The sequence below is a fragment of the Pocillopora verrucosa genome, chromosome 8 (assembly GCF_036669915.1).
Source record: "Pocillopora verrucosa isolate sample1 chromosome 8, ASM3666991v2, whole genome shotgun sequence".
Classification (NCBI taxonomy): domain Eukaryota; kingdom Metazoa; phylum Cnidaria; class Anthozoa; order Scleractinia; family Pocilloporidae; genus Pocillopora; species Pocillopora verrucosa.
The window spans coordinates 3,164,902-3,190,573 of record NC_089319.1 but is presented as its reverse complement, the minus strand read 5'-3'; the positions used below and the strand labels follow the sequence as shown (position 1 = coordinate 3,190,573).

The 25,672-nt window shown below is 37.5% G+C and overlaps 5 protein-coding genes across 5 annotated transcripts; 2 read left to right on the top strand and 3 right to left on the bottom strand.

The window, feature by feature from the left end:
- The first annotated feature begins 1,710 nt into the window (after nucleotides 1-1,710).
- On the top strand, nucleotides 1,711-4,745 carry LOC131791077 (large ribosomal subunit protein bL12m-like). Its single transcript, XM_059108394.2, has 5 exons — nucleotides 1,711-1,827; nucleotides 1,901-2,078; nucleotides 2,974-3,048; nucleotides 3,581-3,712; nucleotides 4,575-4,745. Exons 1-5 carry the CDS (start codon nucleotides 1,745-1,747, stop codon nucleotides 4,692-4,694), a joined length of 588 nt encoding a protein of 195 aa, XP_058964377.2. The 5' UTR covers nucleotides 1,711-1,744; the 3' UTR covers nucleotides 4,695-4,745.
- A 151-nt stretch (nucleotides 4,746-4,896) lies between these two features.
- On the bottom strand, nucleotides 4,897-7,821 carry LOC131791076 (HUWE1-associated protein modifying stress responses-like). Its single transcript, XM_059108393.2, has 3 exons — nucleotides 7,515-7,821; nucleotides 7,324-7,407; nucleotides 4,897-6,307 (listed from the first exon to the last, which is right to left on the bottom strand). The coding sequence occupies exons 1-3, from the start codon at nucleotides 7,711-7,713 to the stop codon at nucleotides 5,826-5,828; spliced, it is 765 nt and encodes a 254-aa protein (XP_058964376.1). The 5' UTR covers nucleotides 7,714-7,821; the 3' UTR covers nucleotides 4,897-5,825.
- Nucleotides 7,822-7,911: 90 nt separating this feature from the next.
- Nucleotides 7,912-10,742, top strand: LOC131791046 (uncharacterized). The gene has a single exon (XM_059108358.2). It carries the CDS (start codon nucleotides 8,029-8,031, stop codon nucleotides 9,343-9,345), a length of 1,317 nt encoding a protein of 438 aa, XP_058964341.2. The 5' UTR covers nucleotides 7,912-8,028; the 3' UTR covers nucleotides 9,346-10,742.
- Nucleotides 10,604-15,312, bottom strand: LOC131791045 (pre-mRNA splicing regulator USH1G). The gene is made up of 2 exons (XM_059108357.2): nucleotides 14,956-15,312; nucleotides 10,604-13,404 (listed from the first exon to the last, which is right to left on the bottom strand). The coding sequence occupies exons 1-2, from the start codon at nucleotides 15,117-15,119 to the stop codon at nucleotides 12,174-12,176; spliced, it is 1,395 nt and encodes a 464-aa protein (XP_058964340.2). The 5' UTR covers nucleotides 15,120-15,312; the 3' UTR covers nucleotides 10,604-12,173.
- Nucleotides 15,313-16,283: 971 nt separating this feature from the next.
- Nucleotides 16,284-24,998, bottom strand: LOC131791049 (WD repeat domain phosphoinositide-interacting protein 2). The gene is made up of 17 exons (XM_059108362.2): nucleotides 24,837-24,998; nucleotides 24,648-24,730; nucleotides 23,347-23,450; nucleotides 23,104-23,169; nucleotides 22,739-22,795; nucleotides 22,197-22,236; nucleotides 21,970-22,031; nucleotides 21,611-21,646; nucleotides 21,126-21,218; nucleotides 20,639-20,709; nucleotides 20,438-20,545; nucleotides 19,966-20,041; nucleotides 19,724-19,781; nucleotides 19,212-19,239; nucleotides 18,970-19,077; nucleotides 18,426-18,462; nucleotides 16,284-18,065 (listed from the first exon to the last, which is right to left on the bottom strand). The coding sequence occupies exons 1-17, from the start codon at nucleotides 24,905-24,907 to the stop codon at nucleotides 17,838-17,840; spliced, it is 1,326 nt and encodes a 441-aa protein (XP_058964345.1). The 5' UTR covers nucleotides 24,908-24,998; the 3' UTR covers nucleotides 16,284-17,837.
- Between the last annotated feature and the right edge of the window lie 674 nt (nucleotides 24,999-25,672).

Below are 25,672 nucleotides of genomic sequence, written 5' to 3'. Positions count from 1 at the left end.
GGCTAATTTATGTTTTCAATTCAGTTGTAAACACCAAATTACCTACATAACTTAATGTTAGCCTTGTGACATATCTTGCCATACAAAAGTGGTATTAGTGATTGATGAACGACTCCTTGCGACACATCCTATCATTCAAGATTGTAGTAACTGCTGACCCATCTTACTTACCTCTGGGGTATAGGAATTCTGCTCTCTGAAGTAAGTGAATTATTTTCAGGAGTATCCTAGTCCAAGCTCGGTCTTACAAAACAAAAAGTTTGATAGGTTATGACTTTGGTTTGGCAGATAAAGGGTTGAAGCGGTGGCTAGGGTAGGGGAGGATGAAAACATAAAACAACAAAACAGCCCAATAACTAGAAAGAGAGAGAGAAAAAATGCTTGCCAATCCATGGAAACAGATACACCAAGGAGATTCAATTAAATGCCAGTTATGGGCAGCCCACTGCCACTACAAGGACCTTGTACTAGTATGTCTGTTAAATGTGAATTATTACTAAAGTTATGAACCGGCCTAAACTGTCTGAATAATGGGTCTGTTCAATGTGAATTATGCCTTAAGTTATGAACCAGACTAAACATGATTGCCCCCTAAAATATAGGTGACCTCTGAATTTTTCCTTTCATTTAATGAAAAACCTCACTGGAGAAAATTTTCCCAAAACCTTCAAATGGTTCAAAGGGACTTTTGGTGAATTATTCACTGAGGCTGTAATTCAAGTTCATGTGAACAATTTAAGGTGAGCTGAACAGAGGATTTATTACCAGTACGTTCTGGAAGTTTAACATCTTTGTTTCTTTGTCTTTTTGTGTACAAGATATACATAAACATCTGATGCTGCCCATGTGACCATGAATCAAACAAAAAAGTGCCACAAATCGTAACCCCCAGTTGGTTTTCATAAATTTACGCTCCCATAATGGTCCAGAGCTGCAGAATTTGAATTGCCTGCCAGTTCAGAAAAATTGCATTCGTCAGTGTCCCTTAAAAAATGAGAGTCCTGATACAATTATAGTTACCGTTTCTATATAATTGAGGTATAGGGGTGCTCAATTTACCCAATAGATCATGTGAGGGTACATCCACTGGATCGCCAAGTGCATAATTAATAATGGTTCCAAATAATACATACCTAGTACTTTGAAGATATTTCTGAAGGACTTCCTGGTTCTGCCGCGACACCATTTTTGGATAAACTCTGAAAGAGAAATAAGCTGACTATTCAAATCGCCGTTGATAAGATTTTCGCTATTTAACAACAGTAACCAACGAGGGTATACAAGAATCGTACTGCGAGTTAGTGTGTTGAATTGCCTCACCTCTCTAATCTCTCTCACTTCTCTGTTACGAACGGTGGGAGTTCTGCTGTGACATTATCTTCGAACGAGGAAGACTTGAACTTTGAATAAACCGGCTACAGAACTAGCAAATGGTCTGTGGTTAAAACCTGAGTTTGTCCAATTGCGCATGCATATGCGTCAACTAATGTCTGGGAGAGTAACGAGAAAAACTTACATCGTCCTGGGGTAACGATCAGTGGGGTTATTTTCGGTGGTGCATTGTGCTATCGTTTTTCATTCGCTGTGAACTCTGCAGTGAGTTGTAAAAGTTGTCTTTCCCCCTGTTTTATCAGGTGTTCCACAGCTGACCACGTTCCATAAGAACTTGCAGTGACCCATGGGGGACCAGTGCTTTTCTGACTCATGTTACTACTTCCCATGATCCAATCCTGGATTTACACCAATGGCGGCCAGAGTCACTACGGAGGCATTTAGACTGCTTACATCATCCAGAGCGTGTACTTATCGATTTTATGGCAGTCTCAGGTACGATCTCAAGCTGGAGCGTTCAAATTAATGCAAAAGAGTTTCATGACGTAATTGACATTTGTTTTTCTAGTTGCACGTGGTGTGTGTCCCTCCAAAGATGGCGGTTTTGTACGCGATATAATTCAACCTTAGCAGCTCCCTCGCCCGATGAATCGCCCAAGGAATATTCTGAAAAGATCACAAATATTGTGGATGAAATATCAAAACTTACACTCATAGAAGTTGCTGATTTGAATGAGCTGCTAAAGGTAAATCACTTTTCTAACAATTTTTAAATTGAATTTTTAGGGATGTTTGTAATTAATTTTGATTCTTATTAAAATAATTTTCGGCGATTACCGAGAAATACAGATTTTCATAGATTTCCATTGAGAGTTTCCTATCGTTATTGTTGTAAGTATAAAAAATGATAAAAATCTTTAATTGGTACCCTTTAACTCTTTAACTCCCAATATGTGTTTGTTAATTCTCTCCTCTAGCTGCTACACATTTCCTTGTAAATTAGTTGCAAGAATTTGGTGTTAGATCAAGAAAACAAATTCTAACGGATACATTTGAATACTCTCATTACCAGTTTGCTAAATAGTGGACAGAGATTTTAGGGAGAAGTTACATGTGAATCACTTCTGGGAGTTAAAGGGTTAATTAAACTGGTTGAAGACTCGAGTTCTTTTGGAGATTTTTTGCTTACGACAAAGGCATGGTTTATCTCAAAATGATAAAATTAAAATAAGAGGCTGACTGTGTTCATCTATGAGATAATCAAAGTTACATCACTCGTGAATCTCTGGCCATTAGTAAATTTTGCCATCATTTTGGAGTTTAAGTTTCATTTAAAAAATAGTTAATTTATATGACTTGTTTACCCTCCACAAAATCAAAAGCATAAAGTTCAAGCAAATAGATTAAAGGGTAAACATTCAAATAGAACTTTAAAAGGTTATTATATACCCAGGCAACTGGCTAGCCTGTGTAGTAATCCTTTCTGTATCATTTCATCCAAGCAGGATAAGCTCCAGTGGAGCAGGAGGGTTTTGTGGGAATGGGATGTGCTTGGGCTAAAATGAAACATTAAACACTGCTATGTAGGCTACTGACCCTGGGGACAAATCAGTTGAAGTTCACTTTTATTTGGTCTTTCAGAAAACACTCAAAATAGAGGGTGCTCCAATGATGCCAATGATGGGAGCTATGCCTGTTGCAGCTGCACCAGCCCAGGTGACTTCCCAAATCACATATGTCATTGTAATCTTAAATTATTGGGTAAACATTTCTGATTGAATCGGGGTTCTCTGGCCAAAAAAACCTTACCTCAGGGGTTTCCCACGGTGGAAGAAACCATTTTTATCCACAGAACTCTTTAGAATTGAAATACAGTATATTGTGTTTTGTATACTAAGTAATGTTATCCCTATTTTAATAAGTTTCATATTGTAATTATTTTCACATGACCCCACAAGCTTTGATCCTATCATGTTTAAATAAAGGATACATTATTACTTTAGTTTTTTACTGGGGCTTAACTCTTCAATTCCTATCAGTGACCAAGATAGAATTTCTCTCTACAATTTTGATGCAATATCAAGCTGACAAGTGATGAGAATAAAGAAAAATATCAATCAGGGGATTAATAGTGGATCCAATACTAAATTCTCCAAACTAACATCATAAGATTTGTATAGCAGTCTGTAAGGAAAATTATCAATGAGCTCTTAGTATTGAAAGAGTTAAAATAATTTTCATTTGTTAGGAGGTAGATGCTGAACCGGAGAGACCTCCTCCAACAGAGTTCATCGTCAGGTTAACTCAGTTTGATGCTGCAAACAAAGTCAAGTTAATAAAGGAAATCAAGAATCTTGTACCAGGGCTTAACTTAGTTCAGGTGAATGGAAAGTCTCCATTATCAGTTACTTAAATATAAACACATGATTATAGATGGTAAGAGTAATATATAGATTTAGCCAAGCCTAAAAGTGGAGCTCGCATTTTTTTATTCCTGCACGTCTCAAGGGCACAATGCCTTGTCCCGGCCAGGACTAGAACCCAGGTTGTCCAACTTGGAGCCCTAGCTCTGACCACTGGACTACTGAACAAAGCCGTGGCATTGGCATGCCTGCGGTACAGTTGACCAGGCATGTTAAAAGTAGCACCTAGTACAGTCGTATGGTTATACAGTCGTACAGTCGTACGGTCGTACATCCAAATTTTTTCGGCTTGATGGGTTACTACTATTTTGTATAATTATGGGGCTAAACTCTGCGAGCTCCGCTATTAGGTATGCCTAAAGAAATGATAACTAACAAATTTTTTGGTATGAAAACATTTTTCAAGGTTGTTATCAGGCCTAAACTGGAGAGTAACATGTTTTGAATTGTTTTCAAGACAGATAAAAATTTGTTGGTTTGATGTACGCCAAACTCCTTCAAAATGACATTTTGAAGTTATTGAAATTTTTGAGCATACAATATCACTCACTTGTCCCTAAGTTCACTCATAGATTTTTTGAAGATATTGCATAGTTCAAACCATAGAAACAGAGCTGTTTTAGTGCAATTACTTGAATGACTAAATAAATATTACTTGGAGCTTTTTGTGACAGTTTACAACCAACCCTTTACAGGTTTCCAGATTTAACCTTTAGTTGTCTCTGAGTTAATTTCAAGGGTCCTGGGAAACATCTCTACAATGATTATTTCATACTCTTGCAGAATTTGGTTTAATTTTTATCATCCTTTTCTTTTTAGGCCAAAAAATTTATTGATGAGCTACCAACAAATGTGAAAGAAAATGTGAGCAAAGAAGAAGCTGAAGAAGTAAAAAAGGCTTTGGAAGCTGCAGGAGGAACAGTGGAAATAGATTTTTGAAGCATTGTACAATTGGCCTGATTTGTTATTAAAATTCACTTTTCAGTAGAATTAACATTGCCCATTGCTCTCTCTCTCCCAACTGTTATGCTGATGTTGAAGCCAGAATAAAATATTATTAAAAGTATAAACATATTGCCATCACCTGCAACACAGCTCTTCTGTTTGTAGTTTTTCTCTCACAACAAAACATTCTTAAGAATCACGATGGTACACCTTAAGACCACAGGAGGGCTGTGTACAAAAGCACAACACTTTTTGTTTTAGTATGTGAAAAACTTTACAGCTGTACATCTAAAAGCCAATTGTTGCCCATATCATGGGATAGCAGTTAAATCTGAGGACAATGGGATGATGACCTGCACATCATAGCGCAACACTGTTTAGCCTTCAAGCATTGCACTGAAGGTAAAGCTGTGCACTTTTCAGCTTGAAGCTTTGTTATTTGGATAAAAGTTTTTTTCATGCTTTTAAATAGGGGAGCAAGTAACTAGAACATGGACTGCTGATCCTCACTTCCATTGATTTGTCTTGTTTGGACAGTAAAATCATCAACTGTTATTTGTCATGTTTCAAAGGTTAAATAAAATCATTTTTTACCTTACAGCTTCCTTCCTTTGCAGTTACTGCTACCATTGAAATACACAAGGTTTCAATTAGAGCTTGCAACCGGCAAAATTGCCTTTTATATGAAACTAAATTGCCTACTATTTTCTTTCAAATTAACGACATGAGACTAAAGATTGAACTTCTATTAGCCTCCAACTTTGTGGTTTTTGCTGTCTACTTTAAAACTTATTGAAACAGATGTATCTAAGAGAGAAGCTCGAACTTAAACAAGTTATTTGTCCCAATAAGTAGTTGTGACTCATTGGGTATGGGTATGAGCTTCTGTCTCAGAATGCTTGTTTTAGAAGAAAGACTGCTGTGATAACAGGTTTATAGTATTTCAACACACTATTTACTATAATCATTTTCATCATACACAGCACAACTCAGTTAATCTTGGTAACTTTACCAAAATCTTTACAAAACTGAAACTTCAATCTCCCAGTAACATAGTAGCTTGTTTTCATCTTGTACTGTTATTTTGGAAAAATTTATGGACAAATAATGTTTATGGCAATCTCTTTAGTAGTAGCGGTTTCGTTTGTGTGAAGGCGACTCCATAACAATGTCTGTTGAACATGCTGATCGTTTTCTTCCTTCCCTAACTTCAGTATCGCCAAAGTTTGTGTCAGAGTGGCTTCTGCGGCGAGGACTATGATAAGAATTCAGGCCCCCACCAGCAGAGAGGTAAGCAGCTGTATTAAGTTCAGGTCGAACGGTAAAGGTATCTAGAGGTGTCCCATAGTACTGTGCATCTGTGTCTAAAATATCAGAGTCCATTCCAGATGGCAGAACCATTGAATTTGATCCTAACGTTGTACTTGAAGTGTGTCTTGCCTCATGATTCCGTCTTGGAGGTGAACGGCCAGCCAAATATGACAACAACTCCTCACGAAGAATAATTCTCTTTTTCTTCTTAGCCCAAGAAAGGACATCTTTACTGCGCTTTTGATATCCAGACTGGAAGCCCAAGTCCAATCCGCGCTTATAGGCATCAGCACCATCTGAAAAAGAAATATCAATTACACTTTTTATTACATTGTAACCTCCACAGAGGCACTCAAATATTTGCTGAAATGACTAACTTTCAGTTACTGACTACTTTTTTCTGACCAAGCTTCTCAAATTTGTTCACTACAAGGTAAAAAAGTATCACACACTTTTTTTTTTGTTACTTGCGATGAAAATTGATATTACCAGTTACTTTTTTATCTGAATTCCTCACTATTAAAAAATTAACCAATTCTCAATAAGGAAAAAACATTTTTGACAAATTAAATACTTCTTTATACCCTATCAACCATAATTAAAAATCGCAATGCTCATTCAAAAACATTTTCTGAAACAGAGATACTGTTCGCAACAAATAATTAGTGGAATGCTGCACGAAAACCTTTCACATCTAATGATCCTTAAAAAGAAAAGGAACGCTGTTATTTCCGATTGCATCGTCGCTTGACACAGCCATAAGACCGTTTCAATTGGTTTTCGACGTAGCATATAATTAGAGGATTATTCATTCTCAAAGTCGTTTTCAAGAAGGATTACAATAATATCTGGAAATGCAATACTCTCAATATAAACAAAATTGACCAACTTTGCCAGATCTTCTTAAAACAAACCGGCCATAATTTCCATGCTATTTCTAAGCAATTCAAAACACATCTACTTTTCCTACCGTGAACCATAGCAAAAGAAAGTCAGATAAGAAATTACAACATTTATTGCCGCACAAAGTCCAAATATCTAACGAATTCTCGTTGTATCCACTAAAACAATCAAATTTCAAAGCTTTCCAAACACTTATTCGCGCAAGATTTCTTAGAAGTAGTAGAGACAAACAATGAAGACCGTAAGTCCTTAAAAATATACTCTCACTGCAATTCTAATTAACTTCAATTCTTGAAGGGGATCCGATGCAACTTTTGATAAATTGCGTAGCGGTAAAACCCAACTCTTGCGCTTCAAAATTGCGATTCTGTTTCAAAGCGTACGCACCAAATAGTCCTGTATAAAATACCTTTATAAAGAAGCGTTATAGTATTTGCAGTGTCTTGGAAAGGGCTCCATAAACGATCATAAGTTTGGCTCCGATTCTGTCGCTCTGCCATAGAGAGAACAATACAAGCAACATGTTAGATTTCGTCGTCGCCATAACCTGGATCTTAAGGGACTACACAACTCAAACGAATTTACCCCCAAAAGCCTAACCTTTATAAAGCTGGGCACAAGCCGTTGCTGCGTTCTGAAACAGATTCCTCAAACGCTGCAAGGCTTGTTCTTTTTCAATTGCTGATCTGTCGTCGACATCGGGTTGGGACTCGAGCTGCTCAATGCATTGTTTCTCCCAGTTTGTGAAGCCCCGGGACTCATTTCCTCCATCAAAGTCTTCTCTGTCTCTACCTTCCATTATTTAAAATAACAATATCGCTTTCAGATCTCAAAAAAATCGACCAAAACGCACGAAAAACGTTACAATTCTAATCTCCACGTTCGTTTGGCCACCGCCATGTTTTCATCCAATGACGACTCTTATAAGGAGTGGTCACAAAGCCATGAAATTTCTCGTTGAAAATGCGCGGATCATGCGCGCACGCGTTGTCAAACATTAAGGAAGTGCAATGGTGGTAGTAATCGAATCGACAAAGTCGCTAAAGATCAGCTGAATTTTGCCTCCACAAAAACTGACTAGCGAGGCGCAGATTCATCGCTTCTGCATAGGAAAATGTCGACTATGAGGTATTTAATAAATAGACTTTCCAAGGGAGCGATCTGTTGTATGCAAAGAAACATACCTTGTAAGTCTCCTGCTTTCGTAAGATCTGGAAATATCGTGTTCCGTGGAATCAGCACACAATCCAGAGGGAAATCTTCTCCTCACTCCACCCTCGCGATCTCTACAGCGTCCATGGATGGTGAAGCTGTGAAAATCAGATGGAAAGATGGAAGCATCGCAAAATTCCACCACATCTGGTTGAGGGATCATTGTCAGTGTGAACAATGTTACAACTCCGCTACTTTTCAGAAAGAATTTAACATCGTAGATGTACCCCTCGATATTAAACCAATAAACGTTTCCATTCCTGGAGAGAACTACTTAAGCGTTCAGTGGCCAGACAGCCATGAAACATGCTTTAATGCAGCATGGCTTAGACAACACTCCTACCACACAGAACAAGGTACATCAGGGTTGAAGAAACCAGACCAGATAGATGAACTGTTTTTGTGGAATAAAGACACTATTGAAACAAACGTTCCCAACCATTTTAATTTTATCAAAGTTGTCTCGAGTGATGACCAGCTTTTCACACTGTCTCAAAGCATCATAAAATATGGGTTTGCATTTGTAGAAAACACACCAACTAAAGTTGACGCTGTTGAAGAAATATCCAAGAAGTTGAGTGGCCATGCTATGGAAACACACTATGGAAAATTTTGGGAATTTTCCAATGAGGTTCTGGAGCATGCTGATACTGCTTACACAGCAAGTTACCTCCGAGGGCACACAGACAACACATACTTCTCCAATCCAGCTGGGCTTCAGATGCTGCATTGTGTGGGACATCAGGGAACAGGTGGAATGAACTCGTTAGTAGATGGATTCTTTGTGGCAGAGAAGCTGAAGAAAGATGACAGGGTTTCCTTTGATTTTCTAACCTCAACAACCATTCCTTTTCAATACAAGTCTGAGGAACTTCACTTGAAAGCCAAGGGACCAATCATAGAGCTCGACCCTTTCAATGGAACAATCTCTAGGATAAGATTCAACAACTACGACATGCAAACTCTGGACTGTTTGAATTATGAGGACGTTGCTCAATTTTACAAAGCTTTGAAAGCATTCACTGCACTTACCTGTGACCCTGAAAACCAGTTGTGGTTCAAACTCGTCCCAGGTTTGTTACTCATCATGGGTAACTGGAGAGTGCTTCATGGCAGGTCGTCATTTACTGGAAAGAGATCCATGCAAGGCTGTTATGTCAATGGTGATGACTTTTTTGGAAAGTACAGAGCTAGAGCTCTTGCTTTGAACAAAAATTGATTCTGGCAATGATGGGTAAACAAAATGTTGGCTTTAAGTAATTTCTAGGCTGGAATATGGAAAGAGCTAAGAAAAAATAGTTTGAAAAATTTCCTTTGAAAAGGATTGCTGATCTAAAATATTGTCTTCAAAATTCATGTTAGTTGAACTCTTAAAAATTTCCTTTGAACAGGGTTGCTGATCTAAAATATTGTATCCAAAAGTCATGTTAGTTGAACTCTTAAAAGGCAGATACAAATTGTTCTCATTGGTTTTTAAATAATCTACTGATAGGATTAACCAGTGGAAAACTTTTTCACCAGAGAAGTGAGTTTTAATGTATACGTACAAGTAACTTTTTTAAAATGGCTATTAATTTGAAGCAGCTGATGAGACTAATTCCTGTGTCAAGAGGTTAATTTCCAACAATTGTTGGTATATTGACAGAAGTAAACTAATCTTTTGGTTTCTGTGTTGTATATATTTAAAAAAATTATTCACCTCAGTCTTGGTGTGATATTTGCCTTGCTGCTTTGCAGCTCAATAAGTATCCACCATTATTCACCTTCACTTTAGCAAATAATTGTTAATGACCTATTGGAAATGCAATATGCTAAGTGTGTTGTTACATATTGTTTTAAATGATTTCAGGTAAAATTGTTTTGAACAAGCTAATCTATGTTTTATTTCCTGTGTTTGACAACTTTAGAAATTAACAATAATTTTGAGCTAAAATTTAGTTAAAACTACCAGGTAGGCATCAAAATGCTGACTCCAGAGGTGACTATTTTAGTAACGTGTATAAAGGTAGTAAGTTTCAAAGAAACTCTGGTGCTGGGTCAGTGGGAGAGTATGATAAGGTAATTCACAGTTATCAATCAAGTTGATAATGTAAACTGGCCACTGTAAAGAGTTTAAAGGCTGATGTTTCAAGTGTTCGCCCTTCGTTAGAGCACTCTTTTGCTTCTTGGCTCTGACAAGCCAGTTTATGTTATCAAATCAGTTGATAACACTGAATTACCCTATTTTAGAAACAGTTGTTTGAGTTTAAAGACAGCCTCTTAGTTGGCTTTAATTTCAGAAAAATTAGGAAAGTGGAGAGTACTATCCAAAATTATTGACAGTGTGACTGAATGAGATTAAAAGTTTAAAAAGATGATAATTATATTAGTGCAAAAATTGATTTATTTTTTAACTGTTCATATGATGAAATGGTAAGATTTCTGCAAGATGTAATGAAAACTACAGACCACCACATGAAACCATGACAAAGAAAAACTCTTAGAAAGGTTTCTTTTTATTTATTGATGATACACATCTCAGCAAAGAGTATTGTTAATTTTTATGATGCTGATCCTGGAAACATACAGTCCATGCTCATTAATTGTTTCAAAACTGAAGCAATAAAGTACCATCCAACTGTCAGACATTGGTGTGAATTTCTTTAATTATTTTCTGGAATCTAGCATATATTGCAGCAATATCTTTTAAGGCTAGAATTAGTAGTTATCATTAATAATTATCGGTATCTTTTACAGTGTTGTATCTAGAATTAATTTCTTGCAGTCTGATTTTCTCCCCACATCCTGAAATTAACCCATCTGTATGTGACTAAATGTTATGCCAAATTTGAGCTTTAGCTTGTCAGGAATGAACATGACTTACAGTCTTAGGGGCACATAGGGAAAGGAAGTGCCCTTGACATAGCTTTATTTGAGCGTGCATACTGTTAGAGGGAGGACCTGCCTAGTCACCTTAGCTACTTCCATGCCACTCTAACAGTGTGTGAGAAAAACAAGCAAAGGGTGTGTTTGTTGAAAGTAGAGAACTTCATCCATGCATACAGTTCTCTAATCTCTTAATTAATATGCTAGTTCTCTATAAGATGTTATGAACTCTCCCAACTGCAGCCTCACAAGTTCATAACTCCTTTCTCTAATATTAATTAATTATTTTATGATTTCACAAACTCTAGAACCATTCTAAGCAAAATTCAAACTTAATGTTAAATCTGCTAACGTCATTGTAGTCACAGAATTGACTTTTCTTACAAATTACAATCATTTAGAAACTGACCATGAAAAACAATAATTTCCTTTACAAGTCTCAATGTACATAAATTCTCTAAAACTTTTCCCGATAATGCACCAATATTCTTACACATAATTGTTTCATGAAATTTTATATTTCTGAGCTGAAATTACAGAAAACTCTGCACTGGGCAGTCAATGTACTTTCATTAATTGCAATTCATTGCCTCTACTGAATGATTTGATGTTAAATTCTTTCTTTTAGTTAACAACTTGAAGACAACTTATTCAAAGATAAATTTCTCTTAACCCTTTACCTCCCAAGATCTGTTTGTAAACTCTCTGCTCAAGCTACTCCATATTTCATTGTCAATAAGTTGTGAGAATGAGGTGTTTGATTTAGATAACTTCTACCTGATAAGTTTGAATATTCTCATTACCTGTTTGCTGGATAATGTATAGATATAGTGGGGAGAAGTTACATGTTAATCACTTCTGGGAGTTTAAGGGTTAAAGTGATACCACATTAGTCACTGTGACCTGGAACTGTCAACTTCAAGGTACCAATTAAAAGTCAGACTCATAATGAAATAATTAACAATGCCATCATCGTGTATCATTATGAGGAATTAGTTGATTATGTATTTTGCTTGGGAAGTTAACAATAATTCATGTTGGGTTTTTGGTCTGAAGGCTTGACAATGGCAAGGCAAAATAAATTTATCATTCTGTAATTCTTGAAAAATACAGGTATAAAAGTTACATGCCAAACAAAACAAAAATACAGAATAAATTGCTCACTGAAACCTTTCAATAAGATTAAATTTTTGAGTCACTCATTGGCCCTGGATGACTCAATGCTGCATTTCTTTTCCGTACAGCATCCAGAATTTTTCTTCTTGGCCCAAGAGGGAGGCCAATGTCTTTGAGGTCATCATCAGAACACAGAGATAAAGTACTTAAATCAATTCTTTCATTGATCAAAGATGTAGTGAACTGTTCCAAGTTCAGTGAAGCCATAAATGTGACAAGGGTTTTATTTCTTGTGTTTTCTGTTTCAATGTCCGACAGAGAGAATGCATCTTCAAGCTCAATAGATTTCAAACTGCGAATGTCATTTAATGAGGAACTCAGCTGACTAACTGAGCTTAACTGACTGCTGAGGCTAGTTCGGCTTGTCACACTGCCATTCATCATCTTAGTTGGATTCTTTGGAACATAATGAACATGTGTTGTAACATTGCCTTTGTCGTCAAACTTTTTGACCACATGTCCAAAGGACAGGTCTGAGTAATCAAGTTCATAGGGATCAACAGAATCTGAAGCTAAACTCTGGTGTTGATTCTCAATTGCCTTTGACTCAAACTGATCCAAAAAAGAAGGTGTACTCTGAGAAAAGCTCCTGACAAGGCCAGCATCTTCTAATGACCTGCGATTAATAATTTGTGGCTCATCTTTTGAGCTGCGTAGTGAGCTGAATTTTGAGCGAAAGACTCCCATCATTCTACCTTTTTTAGAACCAAATTGAAAGGTCTCTGAAGAGTGGGACTTCATGCTTTTCTTCTCATTTGATTTCTCTTGCTCTGGAAAATGGCCAACATTGGTTAATTGTGAGAACTGCTTCTCAGCATTTTTGTGAGGGATAGACAATCCATTTCCAGTCCATGTATCTTTCTGGTCATCATTCATAGACTTACTTCTTACCCTAGTTTCCTTTGCAACTCTTCTTTCATAAGCATTATCTCGGCGTTGCACGTCCTTATCGCGCTTTCTTATCCTTTTCATCATATCTTTTTTAGCTTGTCTCCTGTGCCTGTCTACTTCTTTCTTATTGCGCATCATGTGGATAGCAATAAGTCCATCTAAATGTCTCACGCATTCCATACGCCCATGAAGGGCAGCTTCCTCTAATGGTGTCCGTCCCTCATTGTCCAGAGCCCAGATGTCTGCACCAAAGTTTGTTAGGAAACTCAAACAGTTGAGTTGTCCACAGCTGGCAGCCAGGTGCACAGCACTTGCCCCATCCTGGTTTGCTCTGTCAGGCTCTCCTCTGAAAATCAGGGTTCAATTTTATCAGTTAGCCAGAATAAAGGGCTCACCATCTTAGGTAAGGTATCCTAGGTTTATCCCACTTTTTTGTCTTGGATGGGTGCTTTTAGCATTTCATGATCACCTTTCCTTCTTGAATAACACCAATACCCATTTGTACATGGAGAGGCGCATCATGAAATTGAATGTTTTGCAAAAAGCCAGCCAGGGGGCAAACTTGAACCTACTTGTACCACATTATCGTTATCGTTATTGTTATAGTTATCCTTATTATTATTATCATTATTATTATTGTTAATGTCATTTCCTGCCACTTAATTGAGAAGTATGGTTCTGATGGCAAGGCTGTCTTATTTTAAAAATGACCAGAAGTTGAGGTGGGCCAACAGGTCTCCACATTTTATTTCATTTATCTAGCATGTTTCAAAAATCATGGAAGACTGTAGCCTCTGTTTTAAACTATGATCTGTGTTGATCTCAGTGCTTCAAATTGTACTCAGGAGTGATACCAGTAGAACTGGTAACAAGAGAAAAATTTGGTAAAATGATGGTGGATACAAAATCTGATCGACAGGCAACTATTGCCTTGGGAACTTATCAACAAATAAAGCTTTTAAAATTTGAAGACAACAAAAAAAAAGTATGTACTCCTTATATGGGATAAAAATTTCCATGAAAACCAAAGATTTAGTTAGAAATAAACAATGGAAAACAGGAAGTCTTTACATTCCTTTCAAAATTGCTAAATTGGGATATATACAGTTTTGTGAGTAAAGTTAGAACTTGACCCAAAGAACTACACAAAGTTTAATTTGTCTCAATTTTTATCTGAAATGTGATTTACTCGTAACTCTTCGTTATTTAAACCAAATCCTATCACTTAATTTGAAATTTACTTGCGTGAAAAACAAATGAAAACTCTTAGAGAAAAATTCCAAAGTTTGGAGCATGGCATTTGAGTAACAAATTATTGAATTTACGGAAACGATGACAAACTCTAGCCATTGTTGTCAATAATGTTATCCTCAAAAATTTACACACGGATGAATCAAGTCGTTGTTCACTCGTTAAATCACCAAACTAAAGATCTCGCGGAGTGTTTTCACTCTTCATCTAATGACTTCGCACATTTACTTTCCTAAACATGCACACAATTAGATTTTAAAAATTAACAGAAAAGAAAATATTGCGTGAATGGACACGGATAGAAAATCTTTGTCTGATATTCTTCTAGTGCTTTTTAATTTGCCTGCACACAGAAACTGCAAATCAGCAGCAGAAGCGTAACTCGATGAGATTTAAATGATTGCAACTTTTCATATTTTGCATGTATTTTGGTACAAATATTATAAACAACACCGCAAATTTCACAAGCTTCCATTCGGCAGGTGCTAAGCTTAAGCTCTTAATTTTCCCTTGATCCCAAATTCTTTGAACAAAAAAAATTATCACGGTCAAAGAAACCCCATTCCGTCTTTTGTGCTAGTGTTACAATATTTCGTTAAGTGAATCGTTTCCGAAAATTAGGAACGCCTAATTTAGTTAGACCTACCCCTTTCCGACCAGCAATCTAAGGGCTTCGACATTTCCACAACTAGCTGCATAGTGTACTGGAGTCATTCCGTCTTCGTCCCTTCGGTTCGCATCTCGTTTCGTGGCCGTTTTCAGGAGTTCGAAAACTCCATCACGGGCGGCTTTATGGTACAAATCACCCATGACTTCAATCGATCACCACGAGGAGCGAACGTTTCATCGCATGTTCCCGCGCGTTTCGGTAATATGAGACCGCAGGGAAAATATCAGTTTACACAAATGACCATCTGTAAGTTTGAGGACTGCGTTTTGTAGGAAACCGCACAGAACGAATATCAGTTATCACCAAAGTGTTTTTATCGACTCCCCTGCTGGCTGGAGGTAAAATCCAATTAATCCCCTAATGCTTTGTGGGCTTAGGACTTGGAATGAAGATAAAGGGAATAGGAATGAAGAATGAAAATTTCCTCTTTTCAAATGTCTTTTTTTCCTTTTTTGATAAATCGGTTTGGTTTTTAATGTCTTGCTAGAATTACTATTGTTTCCTTTCTACTCGTTTCACTTATTCACTCTGTCACAGGTCCAAGATTGTCCACTTATGTAAAATGGATTGCAAAATATTTTAATTTACTAATCCATGCTTCTGAGTCTTATATGCGGCAGGAAAATAAGCGTATCGAGTGTCATACGAAACACCTCCTTGATACTCATGGATTCGGGAAACGCCTAATTATCATAAAGAAAAACAAACATTTCCAATTCGAAATTATTCATGGAAGATTTTGTCAGAATTTTCTCCAACTTTGACTGACTTGGCCGTTCTGCCTACCCCCATTAACTTAAATGAAAGAAAAACAGTGTATGTCCCCTGCCGCCATTAACCTGATGTAAATTTAAAACAATGGACCTGCCAAGGCCACAGGGCACTCGTAAACCTCTTCTTGAACCTAGCTGGTCCATGCTATTACGTTTTTAGGGGAATACTACATTGATAACGACGCCTCACATTGTATAGGCATAGCATTAGATGGTCCTTGTCGTCCACCTTAACAGCAGACATGCCTTAATAAGGGTGATCTTCATTAAACCTTCCTAGGCGTACTGCCTCTTTAACCTGAAGCCTCTTATAAGTATTCAGAAAAACATGTACGTTATTGATGACTGCAGCTGTTAGAATTGATATCGTCAGGATTTAATTTGTATTTGATGTCAAAAGTTGTAACCTAAGGTGGTATAACGCGATAAGATCTCTAATTTGCAGTTCCTAGCGAGGCGCTTGCGAACTTCTGGATCTCAACTCTCATTAGTAATAAATTGACTGGTAGACGTCTCTAAATACACATCAAATATTTAAATGGCTCTTTAATACGTACGATTAATAACAAATGAGAGAAAATAGCAGTGTATTTTTTTTTAGCTGAAAGAATAATTTTAAGATATTATTTTTGTAGTTTGCGAATTTTTTTAAATTCCTTTTCCGATGTTAACAAAGTTGCAATTAAAGTGAAGTGGCCGTAAAGAACAGTGTAAGAAAAGAAAAAAGAAAAGAAAATATTAACTGATCAACACAGCTAAGATACGTTCAAGGAATTGCGTATCAGTTTTCATATGCAAAGTTGTTTTTCTACATTTAAATTAACTTCAAGTTCACAGAGCAAATTTCCAAATTGTGGGGGCTGGTACTGTTGTTATGTCTCCGGTAGCCTTTCTTGTATTGACAAAAAGCAATCGGTAGTGAAAGATGTCGTGTGCTGTTTATAGTCAGTGTAGCTGGGTGGTCTTGGTTCTTTTGGTGTGATTGCCAACTTGCATATCTAATATCTCGGCCAGTTCGCTCGCTGTTAGCGAAGATTGTGTACCTCCCTCAACAATTACAACCTTCGTTACGAGATCTGTGGGAAGAAGAGTTCGCCTCTTCGCCTTCGCTGCAGCATTTTCCTTCGGGTAACTGATGATATACTCTTTGGTCACCTGAACTTGTTTCTGCATCATGGGGCTGCTGCCAGGAGAAAATCCGTTTCCACCAAGAAAAATTGCGGATTCTCTTGATTGGATGAACACTGACTTCCAAGTCCCCTAATTTTTTAGGATCTGTAGGGCGTTTCAAGACAAAAAGTGGCGACCTTCACCTCAACTCGTGTATTATTTGATGGGACACGGGGGGCGTAATTTAACTGATCTGATTGGCTAACGACCAAATGGCACCTGTTACTTCACGTTGTGATATCATACGGGCCGTTCCCATGGTTTTCATTTTCAAATCATTTCCTACTGGTGTTTTCGACATAATATACATCGGTAATGAACCAAATTCGTGGTTTCAGCCCATCCCCAACAAAACAACAATCAGCAAGCTTATAGAAAGCTGACTACAATAAATCATCGAGAATAGAAACCAAAACAAACATAACTTCAATAAATCGTCGTGTTATCGCCTTAACTCTCCTTTCATCGAAAACATTTTTACGGTACACAGAAAGTTAAATGGATCTGTTTAATCAAGGAATTTGAAGAATCAAATAGATGCATATATCGTATAACTTTATAACTTAAAAATCACTTTTGACACTTCCACCCAAAACACTCACTCGCACAAGAACGCATAAAATCTTTGTCTTCTACAAAAAAATTTCTATGCAATGTAATAGCTTTGAAAACCTTACTACCTTCTTATCCTCAAAGGAACACTGTTCTTGCGAACAAACTTGACGACTGCGAGAAAATTTTCTTTCGTTAAACAAGGAAAATCAGAGCAAACACACCAAAAAGAGTACAAGAAGTCCTACAAGAACTTCTTCGTTTAAAAAGTGTCCGCATCAGATCTACTGCTGAATACAGCGGTTTTGGGCATAAAAAGTGAAGAAAGCGAAGACCGTCTAAGAAAGAGATTTGACGGAGACTCTATTCGTTGTGTACAGTCAGCGGTGGATACTCAGTCTCATCGTCCAATCTTAGGTTTCCAGGCCCTTGCAGGTCACCAAAGGCCGTCATGGCTTGGGTGGGGTCACATACACCTGTTGTTGGAGAATTCTGACTGTTTTGTGATGATGCTCGAACTCTTGTATCTTGAGATTCTTCTTCTTTGTTCGTTGGAGATGGGTTAAGTTCGGCGGAAGTGCTTTCCTCTTCCTATTCAAAACAACACAAAACCATTTTACAGAAGAATAATTAGCTATGAGCTTATATTTTTACAAAAATCTTCGATAAAATAAAGATTTTTTTTAACTCAGATACCATTAAATTACGTGATACTTTCTTACTCTTATTTCTAATGAAAAAAGCTGAGAAGTGTTACGAATAAAAATAGAATAAACATAATTTTAATTTTGTTCTTTTCACAGACGAACTTTTTTCCACTGCTGTCTAAGCTTGGACTCCTACGTATGAACGAAGTGCTTTAGTGTTCAGCTTTGATAAAGAAAAACAACAACAAAGAAAGAAACACGAAAAACAACAACTTAGTGCGTCACTCTCTTAGGAGATACTTACCGATGGTTTTTCAAGGCCTTCAGTTTGACCAATTAACCTACAAAACAACGACACAAAGGAACCATTTAAAAGCAGGTTAAAATGAATTCTCTTCATGGCAATCGTCTTAAAAGCATTATTATAAGTTAAAAGGTTCAATACTGCATGTAACCTGCTAACGAGGACGAGGATTCTTCCAGTCTCGTCTGCAGTTAACGACTAGGAACATTTTTTCCATCCTGTATAGAATGCTAGTCAGTCCATTGCAAATGACAGCCTCTTGTTAGTCTTGTTATGCTTATGGGTGGAGAGAGAGAGACTAGGCGAGAGTGTTCGTGTCACCAGCACCCAGGCCATGAATCAATCCCACACCTCTTTATGCAAAGCCCGAAGCGCCATTTTTAAACCAAGATCAACAGCAGGTTCAAGCTTTCATGAGACAAGTAGAACTCGAGAACCTACTAACACCCACCAGCACGATAGGACACCATACTTCATTTTATTCCATCATAACCCAACAACTATGGCAAGTGCTATCACTTGATAAACAAATTGTGTAGTTCACCTATGTTGTTTGAGCAGCGTACAGTCCCCTCCCTCCTCAGGGTCGATATTGTAGATGTAAAGATAACCGTCCGCACTGGACACCAACAAGCGTGGAAGCTTGCCAATCCTGTGGGGGATAGGGAGAAGTACATTTGCTACTACACAGGATAAGTGAGCGTTTTCCTGGTATCTAATTCTTCAAACGTTTTATTCAGAAAAAAACAATTTCATAAACAAATGGGATTTATTTGAAACACTTACATTGCTATGGCGCAAACGTTTCTAAGACCTGATTTGAGAAAAAGGAAAGAACTTAATTAACTCCAAAAATTACTCAACGAAGAAGAATGAACACAAACTTAACATTCACAATCCTCGATTGGCTTCGGAGACGTCTATCAGGTAGCCAGGAGCAAAATAACTTTACTTTCCCAGATGTAATATGAGAAGTATAATATTTCTGCAAAGGATCCTCAACAGACAGCGCCGGGGCCATAGGGAAAGTAAGAGATAGCCCGCGAAAAGTTGGTTATCAGCCATGCAGTGCCGCTATGGGTCGTCCTCCCCTAACAGAAGTACTCTTGGACCGAGTACGGAACATGGAGTCATTTCATTTAGAAATAGAGGGATACCGTATGTACCTTTTTTCGGATTGGGCATCAGTTACGAAGAATGCATTATAACAGGAACGAAGTTCAAGTTGTATTTGATGTGGAGTCTACCACAGTGTGTTAATTCTGTGTTGTTGTTGTTGTTTTTTTTTACTTCCATACCTGCTTGTGGTAATCGAACACTGGCAAAAGCTCTCTCTTGGTTGAACACTTCTGCGACCTGTATAATGTGAAAGTTAGTGAACTTGCAACAAACATCATTTTGCTCGTTTTAATTGCGAGGTTGTGTCAACATATGCTTAAATCACTTCTGACCACTGCCTTCAGTCTCTCACTCCATACCCGTTACACACATTCTACCGCATGATCAAGTTGTCCAAAACTTTACCATCTCGCATACTCACATGTACTGGGAGATAGCTGCTGGGGGAGAGCGCTTTTCCAAAGTAACCCATCAAACCGCTTGCCTCGTCCGGAGGCCTGAAGTCAAATTATACAAAGAGACAAAAATGCAATGTAGTTAGTGTGCTAGCTTATATTAAAAGTCCTTCCGCGAAAAAGGACGATTTTTAATCGCGCTTGTTTTAAGTTTCACAACTAAAATATCTTTTTAAAAATATCCGTCAGCTTTCTTGGAATTTGAAATCTCGGCGGGATCTTGATTTCGTGAGAGGGGGAAAGGTTCAAAGTAATAGTGTGGACATACTGGGAGTTGCAGTCAGCAGGGTAAACTCAGTCCAGGTAAACGTTCTAATCGGCAGCGATGGACAAGAGGTAACAATAAACCTTGCAAAGGGCAGTACACACGCTAGAGAGATTCAATCTGCTTTAAAAACACGCTATTTTTTTTCCTCTTAACACAAACGGATTACTTACTCTTTCTTCGGAGCTTCCAGCTTGAAAATGTGTACTGTCTCTGTATTACTTGACGCACACAAGAAGAGCGAGTCATGGCTAAAGGCGAGCGAGTTGATGGTTACACACCTGGAAAGAAAAGACAGGGAAGTATGTTAGCACAGCCTGATACCTTTATTGCCCATAAAATATGAAATAAATCCAAGAGTTTATGGCTTTTACCTCTTCACTCCTCGTCTGAATTCATAAAGTTTTATTCCATCAGGAATTGCAAACACTCGGATTACTGTTCCCTAAAGAGAAAGAAGTTGATCACATCTAAATATCTATCTGAATTAACTGATAGTCATCAACCACAAGTATTGACTCTAGTCATGTTTCCTTGTTGATGTATTTATAAAATTTAGATTCATGACAATTCTTCTCTACTGCAATTAGAACAAAGTTCTTTGGGGATGGACTCAGCAGAAATGTTCCATCTAGATTACGAGCCGTCCCTCCTTTCTGGCAAAGTCTGTCGTATGAGAAAAAAACATCGGCGAAAAAAAAAATTGCTGTTAGCGCACCACAGGAATCTCTGGCCACAAAGGAGAGAATGCTCGTAGTCTCTGTTTCATCTAAGGGTGACATCTTTTCCAGGCAAGAGCTTCCTATTAAAGTAATCGTTATTGAAGTATTGCCTGAAGTTTTACCCATTAAATAAGCCCACCTTTTCTGATGCTGTTGATAGTTTGGTCCCAGCAGAGTTGAATGCCATAGCAGCTACAGGAGAGTCATGGGCAGGAACCATTGTTACTGCCCGCTGTAAAATAATGTAATTAAAACATGGTCAAAGGTCAAATGGGGATAAGTTTCTAGAGAAGCTGTCACAGTTGGGCTGCATTGGTGGGTTGTATTGAAAAAAATTTGGTTTTATCAGCTGAGTTGGTAATGTACCTTGGTCACTGTAAAGAGTTTCTTAAGCTGACAGTATGAGTCAGAGCCCCACTGACAATCAATTAAAAGTAATGTATATTATACATAATCCCAAGCCTTTTGATTGACATTACATTCAGGTTGTTCTGTGCCACAAGAGTGTGAGATATAAAGCCTAGCGGCACACTACTGCCTGGACTGTATGGTCTTTCACTCTATAATAGTATCAAATGACTTAAGGCTATGTCAGTTTTGTTATTTATCTTGATGATTTCTTACCAAATTTACACAGTCAAATATCTGGACCTCACCAATCTACAACATAAGCAAAATTTATTACATTTTTAATCATAATTTGAACGCACTAGATGATACACAAAGTTAAATACTACATTTAGATGTGAGTGCAATTGTTTTTCATCACTATGGAGCATGTGTTCAGAGGCTTGAATAAAAGCCAGTTACTGGTAGTCTACTGCTCCCTTTCAGACATGTTATGCTGTCTGTTTTGCTTGCAAATGGACTCTCTTGTTTGCCTTTCACCTTACAGCCCCTTTTTTTGGGCACAACTACCAATTATACTATGGGCAGCTGACTATGGCAAAAGTTATTGATAGCGAAGGTCATATTCAGCATACCTGATTGCTTCCAGGATAGGCAAGGTAACAATTATCAGAGTTTACAGAGAGGGCACATAGACCTAGGAAAATAGAGATTTGAGAAAGATTCCTTTAGTTGTAAGATTCAGTCTGTGAGCCACCAAATGAAAGAAAAATGTCAGAACTGTAGTACAATTGCAATACTGCAAACTTATTTCCAAAATTGCCCAGCTCATAAATGAATGTTAAGACATTGTTCTACAAACCTGATGGATTAGGAGGTGTATCTCTTATTGTGTGTAGAACCTATGGATGATGAAGAGGCACTGTCAGAAGAAAGTTTTTCATCTTTATAGTAAGGTTTAGGGGTGACTTTGGCTCTCTGACATGGATGTTTAAAAATACCTCTAACTAACGAAGTTTGAGGACAGTAATAGTTTTCTCACTTGGATTTATGGCCCAAGTGCAAGGCGTGCAGGCCATAACTCATAGTATGGACCAAGGAAAACAAGGTTAGTTAGATATTTATTACTCCTCTAGCTTCAAATATAGTGGAAATATTTCATTTCGCACCAACTTTTGAATTTAGTGAGCCATACAGTGAAATATGGCCCGCTAACTTGACTAATCATAGCACACACCCTGAGATACATAATAAGAACTATATTATTCATTTCACAGTAACAAGGTTTACATGTTAAGAAACAATACCCCTCTCAAACCTAGAAATACAACCACACCAGTGCTACCAACCATCTTCATACAATTTCATTACACTCTCTGTTAAGTCTTCTGTTTTTTAGCTTACCTTCATGTCTCTAATATTGTGAATATATAAACTTTCTTCTAACACCACAAGCAGCCGCTAAAATGTAAAGGAAAAAAGATATTTTAAAAAAAGAAAAAACAAGCTATCCAGTACGACATCAAAAAGAGGTTTTATTCCATGGAATTGGTAGGTCTCTAGTGCGAAAAAACTGTGAGCATGTCTTGAATACCCATAACAGGGCAGACAATTTTTTCCATTACACTCTAGAATAGAGTTTTGCAGTTATAAAATTTAAGACAAGATCAGTATCCAGCAGACTCCTAAAAAGAAGATTACAAGAATGGTAAGAAAGATTCCATAAAAAGTTATTGCTTGACTGAACTACCATCATACTATCAACTCACCACTCTGTTTAGCCTGACTGCTAAGATTGTGTTGGGATAACTGTAGTTACATATTTCTGTTCCTTTCTATAAAAAGATAACAAGGAAGTGTCAGTATTCACTACAGACCATGAATTTAAGCCTGCAGTGACTAATCAAAACTAAACATATTACTATTAATAATCAAAGGTTAACATAGCCTTTATTGATTCTTTTGTATTGTGTATGTTCTGTAAGTGTTCGCTAAATAAGTCTCATTCTTACCTTAAAATGACAGACTTTAAGTTTTCTAGGAGCAGATAAACTGACAATGGCTACAAGACTACTGGAGAATAGTCTTTCTACTATGCAAATGTCTTCTGTCTCAGCTAGAAATCAAAGAGAAAAGGTTTACCTTGTTATTCAACAGATGGTACCATCCTAAAGAAAGCTGCTGCACATGACCATTGATAAATTACCAGAAAACTTTCTGGAGCAAAATAATTCACCTGTGGATATTATTTCAGCTTACTAGCTCTTTTTGGTTACAAAATAAATTATACCCTACTGTGGGTGACAAGGATTCATGGTTTGCCTGACTTCAAAGATTGGCAAAAGCATAATTACCAATATCTCACTATTGCAAGCATGCTAACAGGAGCTTATTATGACCATCACTTTCCCATTAAGGACCCTTTTTACTTGCTGTTTATGTCTTGTGTTCTATTGTATTATTGCTGGAGGCTCACAATGTGATGTCACACTCCAAGAGGGCATGACATAATTTTTAACAATATCAACTGAACAATGAGGAAAAAGGTATGTAAGAATTTTTGTTTCATTAAATACTGTCCTCCTAGCAGCCTCAGAATTCAATATGTTTGCAATTTCTTTTAAAGCTGCAGCTTGCTAAATCAATGATATGAAAACCAACCCAAATATGGGGAAATGCCCACACACTTTTTGAGATTGATGCTTTCAGGGTTAATTCTGTACACTTAAACTTTGACATCAGAGGTCATGTATAAAATCCAATTAATTCAACGGGATGGCGTTTGGTCGTCTAACTGTGCACTCGTTTCCTTCTTGCCATGGGAATAACAACAATGTAGTTTAATTTTTATCGAAATCTACCAAAGCTTTTCATCGATATATAGCTTGTAGTGGTTAGATCCTAACAATTTTTATTTTCGGGTCATTCGCGAAGATTAGAGTGACCTTCCATTGAAAATGGGAAAGGATAGCCTTAAGAATTGTCCAAAAGAGAGAGACATAAGAAATAACTGAGAGGTTAAGCAAAATTTGTGAACAAAGGAGAGATATGGGTAAAATCAGCTGATTGAATGTACGTGACTGTCTTGGAAGGTTTTAATGATTTTATTGCATCTCACGCAATCAAATCCTTTCGGAAGACACCGCTTCACAATTAGACTTAGAGACGCTCTTAATCACTGATATCACAGAAAGGTTTAAAACTAATTGTGGATAATGATAAGAAATCCGCCACAAAAATATTATGGGAAAATGACGACATTGCTAACATTTACCTTAAACTCAACCTCGCATATCACTAACAGTTTACCCACCATAATCGTATATCTCCTCCAACTTTTCCACAGAATTTAAAGAGAACAATTTGTATCCGGCCTTTGAGCCAACTGCCAGAGAACTACGTAAGGAAAAGATGCCAAAGATCGACAATCAAATTATTACGAAAAATCGTTGTACAGTTTTGGAAACGGAGCCTTTTGGCGTCAAGTTCCAGGCTTATTTACCTACAGTCCTGATTAAAATTGACGCAGAGTAAGTTTCCTGTTGGATCCCCGCCATAAGCAGCAAGATTCATCAGTAATACTGAAGAATTTCACTCCAGTTTTCTTGCTTTCTGTAGAAGTGGCAAGTCGAATTCATAAATTTTATCAACAATAACAAAACACGCTAATGACATGCGCACGGCTGATTCAGCGATTCCCTTCCTACCCACAATGCAATATAATGCAAGTGACTTGTTGCTGTTGGTGTTTTTACGTCCACTTTTTGTCTCTTTTTCGTTAAAAGAAAAGGCCAAAAAATACAATGGAACAATGTACGGTGTAGGAGAGGAATTTTCTGTTCCCACCCCTGCTTTTCATACCAAAACAAAACGTTAGACCCCAAGCAGCTTCGACGCCATAGGCAAGTAAAGTCGGCTGACGCAACCTCACGAAGAGTGGAAACTGGGGCGAACTGAAATTATCTCTACTTTCTTATTCAAGTTTATTTCTCGCCTAACTTTCGTGCAACAAGAGTCAAGAACCCTCTGGGAGACGGCAGGGCCATTTCTCCTTTCATGCCACTACGCAACGACAATTGACACTGTCAAAGTCAAAACACTCCTTTCCCCTCTAGAAAAAAAAAGGACATAAACAAGGGGCTTTAATTAGCCGGCCAAAGCACCTATGTACCCTCTGCTGGGGAGCGTCTCCTAGGACGGCAATGTACAAGCTACTTTTGGGCGCAGGTGCGACGATCACGGAAGACGGTGAGAGGATTCATAGAAAAAAGGATCGATGATAATTCTACCCTTGGTCGAAATCCTTGTCATTCAACTTGGTTGCCAAGTTTCATGATT

Coding starts and splice junctions, on each gene's coding strand:
- LOC131791046 (XM_059108358.2), top strand. CDS start 8,029: ATGTCGACTATGAGGTATTTAATAAATAGACTTTCCAAGGGAGCGATC.
- LOC131791076 (XM_059108393.2), bottom strand. CDS start 7,713: ATGGAAGGTAGAGACAGAGAAGACTTTGATGGAGGAAATGAGTCCCGG. Junction 7,408..7,514: donor TTGTGCCCAGCTTTATAAAG/GTTAGGCTTTTG, acceptor TCTCTATGGCAG/AGCGACAGAATCGGAGCCAA. Junction 6,308..7,323: donor TATAACGCTTCTTTATAAAG/GTATTTTATACA, acceptor TTTCTTTTTCAG/ATGGTGCTGATGCCTATAAG.
- LOC131791077 (XM_059108394.2), top strand. CDS start 1,745: ATGGCGGCCAGAGTCACTACGGAGGCATTTAGACTGCTTACATCATCC. Junction 2,079..2,973: donor ATTTGAATGAGCTGCTAAAG/GTAAATCACTTT, acceptor TTGGTCTTTCAG/AAAACACTCAAAATAGAGGG. Junction 3,713..4,574: donor CAGGGCTTAACTTAGTTCAG/GTGAATGGAAAG, acceptor TTTTCTTTTTAG/GCCAAAAAATTTATTGATGA.
- LOC131791045 (XM_059108357.2), bottom strand. CDS start 15,119: ATGGGTGATTTGTACCATAAAGCCGCCCGTGATGGAGTTTTCGAACTC. Junction 13,405..14,955: donor AGATTGCTGGTCGGAAAGGG/GTAGGTCTAACT, acceptor CCTGATTTTCAG/AGGAGAGCCTGACAGAGCAA.
- LOC131791049 (XM_059108362.2), bottom strand. CDS start 24,907: ATGAATCTTGCTGCTTATGGCGGGGATCCAACAGGAAACTTACTCTGC. Junction 23,170..23,346: donor TTAAAGTCTGTCATTTTAAG/GTAAGAATGAGA, acceptor ATCTTTTTATAG/AAAGGAACAGAAATATGTAA. Junction 20,546..20,638: donor TTCAGACGAGGAGTGAAGAG/GTAAAAGCCATA, acceptor TTTTCTTTCCAG/GTGTGTAACCATCAACTCGC.